At 44.1% G+C, this 2,694-nt stretch overlaps 1 protein-coding gene across 1 annotated transcript in view; it reads right to left on the bottom strand.

Moving 5' to 3' along the window:
- FAT4 (FAT atypical cadherin 4) overlaps positions 1 to 2,484 on the bottom strand; it is a 161,550-nt gene extending 159,066 nt beyond the window's left edge. Inside the window, 1 exon segment of the mRNA XM_009334958.1 lies at positions 2,377 to 2,484. Coding sequence (XP_009333233.1) covers positions 2,377 to 2,484 — 108 coding nt within the window.
- Positions 2,485 to 2,694: the final 210 nt, after the last annotated feature.

The following is a 2,694-nucleotide window of genomic DNA, read 5'->3' as shown; positions in this document are numbered from 1 at the left end:
GCCAGCGGCTCCCCTGAGCCCGGGTCTTGCTGAGCAGCTCAGGCGGGAACAGTGCCGGCTGCGGCGGGGACTCCACCTTGCCTTGAGAAAGAGTAGTTACGAGGAACTTGCTGGGGTAGGAAGCAGGGGAGAAATCATTCATCACCCCCAGCAGAGTTTGTCCCTGTTATTCAGGCTGAAACTAAAACAAACCGATGGTTTTGCTGGCAGAGGAAAGCTGCTGAAGAACTAAAGCCCGTGGAAAGTGGAAGTGCGACCTGAGTTGCTTCAAAAAACTAAATTTCTGGGCGCTTTAAGAAAGCCCTTTCGCTTAGCATGAGGGTAATAAAGAGAGAGAAGAAAAAAGAAGAGAGGTCTTAAAACTCAGGGAAACTCCCCAAACTCTTCCCTGAAGCCCACTGGAAACTTTACGTGTAGATCTGTTTCCTCTTTGCAATTCTTCGAGCCTCTGAGTAAATCATGACAGAGAGGCGTCCTAAGCCAACTTCTACTTCACGTTGCATTAGCCTAAGTCCGGAGTAGCTCTGCTCGTGTCAGTGGAATTACTCTGGTGGTACATCAGCATAAGCGTGGGTAGAGTTTTGACCCCTTTCAGATTAACACAAATAAATTTAGACACAGTTAAGGCTGTGCTAGGAAGTGCTCCACCACTCATAACTTGCAAGAACAGAAATAAAGTGAAGAAAAGGTCATTTTGCACTTTTCGTCTTGCCTACAGCTCTGTTGATAACACAGCCCAACACTTCATCAGGCTTTCACCTCCAGATACAGAAAAAGCAACCTAATCCCAAGACCGTCCAGCTCACACCCCACTGCAAAGTCTTAATAGCGACCTCACAGTGTCCAGTGTCAACAGATCAACACATCTGGCTGTCACGTTTAATGTGTTTCCAATGCTGTTTTGCCTAAAGTGGCCAACGATGCTGTGATGTTGTGCTGGAAGGCGCAGAAAGTAGAGACGCAAGTGAAGGGCTGATGAATGAAATGAAAGGCTTTATAGGGAAGAAAGTAAGTTTTTAAGCACGTTTTCTTCCTGTGTAAGCGAAACGAAAATTGGATGCGTACCTATTGCCTCACACAGTCCTCAGAGGTCTCAGGCTTATAATCGGATATTACGACAGGCAGAGAATTTTATTCTGCAGCCAGAACAGGAACGGGTTACGAATTCAGCAGATCCGGCAGGTAGGTTTCTGTGTTTTGTATTTGATGAGCTGAAGGCGAGACCACAAACGCTCTGTTTGATGCCCTGCACTCCTGAGTAACGCGGGACTTGGCACTGGGCATTTTCATTATTCCTTGCCGGCAGCTGGAATCCTGCCCACACTTACATCATTACCATTTACGGGTGGACTCGATGATCTTAAAGGTCTCTCCCAACCTAAATGAGTCTACGATCATCTGCAGACCCCAGCTTCATTTATGGTAGGAGATGTCAGAGTCCTTTTAGGAAGGACTTGATCTTCTCGCCTGCCTAATGCCGTTCCTGCAAGGGCACGTGGTGGAGCTGGAAGCTGTTCAGAGGACCGCCTAGGTCTTCCCAGGAAGTAGTTTCTAGTTTCACTAGGGTGATACATAAAGGAAATGTCACCACACGGCTCCAGGAAGATATTCCCGTACTCCTGCGTGCAGCTATCGAATCCATTCACTTCTCATCAGCACTCCACTGGGGAACTTTGTAGTCAGGAAATCAGGCAGATATCTTTTTAAAATCTTTGCGTGTCCCAGAGATACACCAGCAGCTACCCTCTCGGTGTGAGCTACACTCCTTGTTCCTATATACGCAACTTTATGCTGTATTAAAATGCATTTTGGTCTGAGTTCAGCTTCCCAGTAAGTAAAGATAACCAATAATGCAGCTTGTCTGGGGACGTTACCGCTCATTTTTATGTTTTCATACGGTGTGTGCTGTATCTCAGTCAAAAAGCATTCCAGATTGCTCTGAATAACTGACTTATCGTTTCGCTACACCACACATTTTGCTGTTGGCTGATGTTTTTATCAGAATTAATTTTATTTCCTTCTAGACCATTGATAAAGATCTGGAATGGTATTTGACCAAGACTACACGGTTCCTGGCAGAGCCACTAAAAACACCTTAACAGAATGAGGAAAACTCATTAACTCTTTTTTTTTAGGTCTATCCGTCCACTTGTGTTAGTGTATCGAACACAGACTGCTCTCTGAACGGGGATATTTAATCAGGATTCATATGGGATTAAGTTAAATACTGTGAAGAACCCTAGTATCGCCACTCAAAAAACCAATATCAAACTCAATTTTTATTAGATTTGTTTGTTTCTTAGCTAAATCCTATTTTTAAATACGTTACAAACCAGCTTGGCATTCATTGCTTGGCATAATTCTGTGCTTGCACACCACGGGAGCCTTCCATGATTGTATGATAGACAACAGACAAACCAGTTTGTCCTCTCCAGCCTGTGCAAAGGTATAGTATGAATATTTGGCTGTCTTTGAGTATTTCATTGATATATTCAAGGATTTGTTTAAAATGAGCATTCCAGGTCCTGGAAGCCAAGAATTATTCTAATATTGTTCTTTTCCTGTTTTTTTTTAAACGCACAGAATCCAGAATAGCTGCTTTGCTGACGTTATTGTACCCAGCCATCAGATGCCAGGAAAAGAGACAAATTATACAGTGAGTCCACAGCAGCTGCCAAGAATGGAGGAGATCTT

This window comes from Pygoscelis adeliae, unplaced genomic scaffold (genome assembly GCF_000699105.1).
Source record: "Pygoscelis adeliae isolate BGI_AS28 unplaced genomic scaffold, ASM69910v1 Scaffold31, whole genome shotgun sequence".
Classification (NCBI taxonomy): domain Eukaryota; kingdom Metazoa; phylum Chordata; class Aves; order Sphenisciformes; family Spheniscidae; genus Pygoscelis; species Pygoscelis adeliae.
Note: the sequence above shows the minus strand (reverse complement) of the source record. Positions and strands in the feature narration are given on the sequence as shown.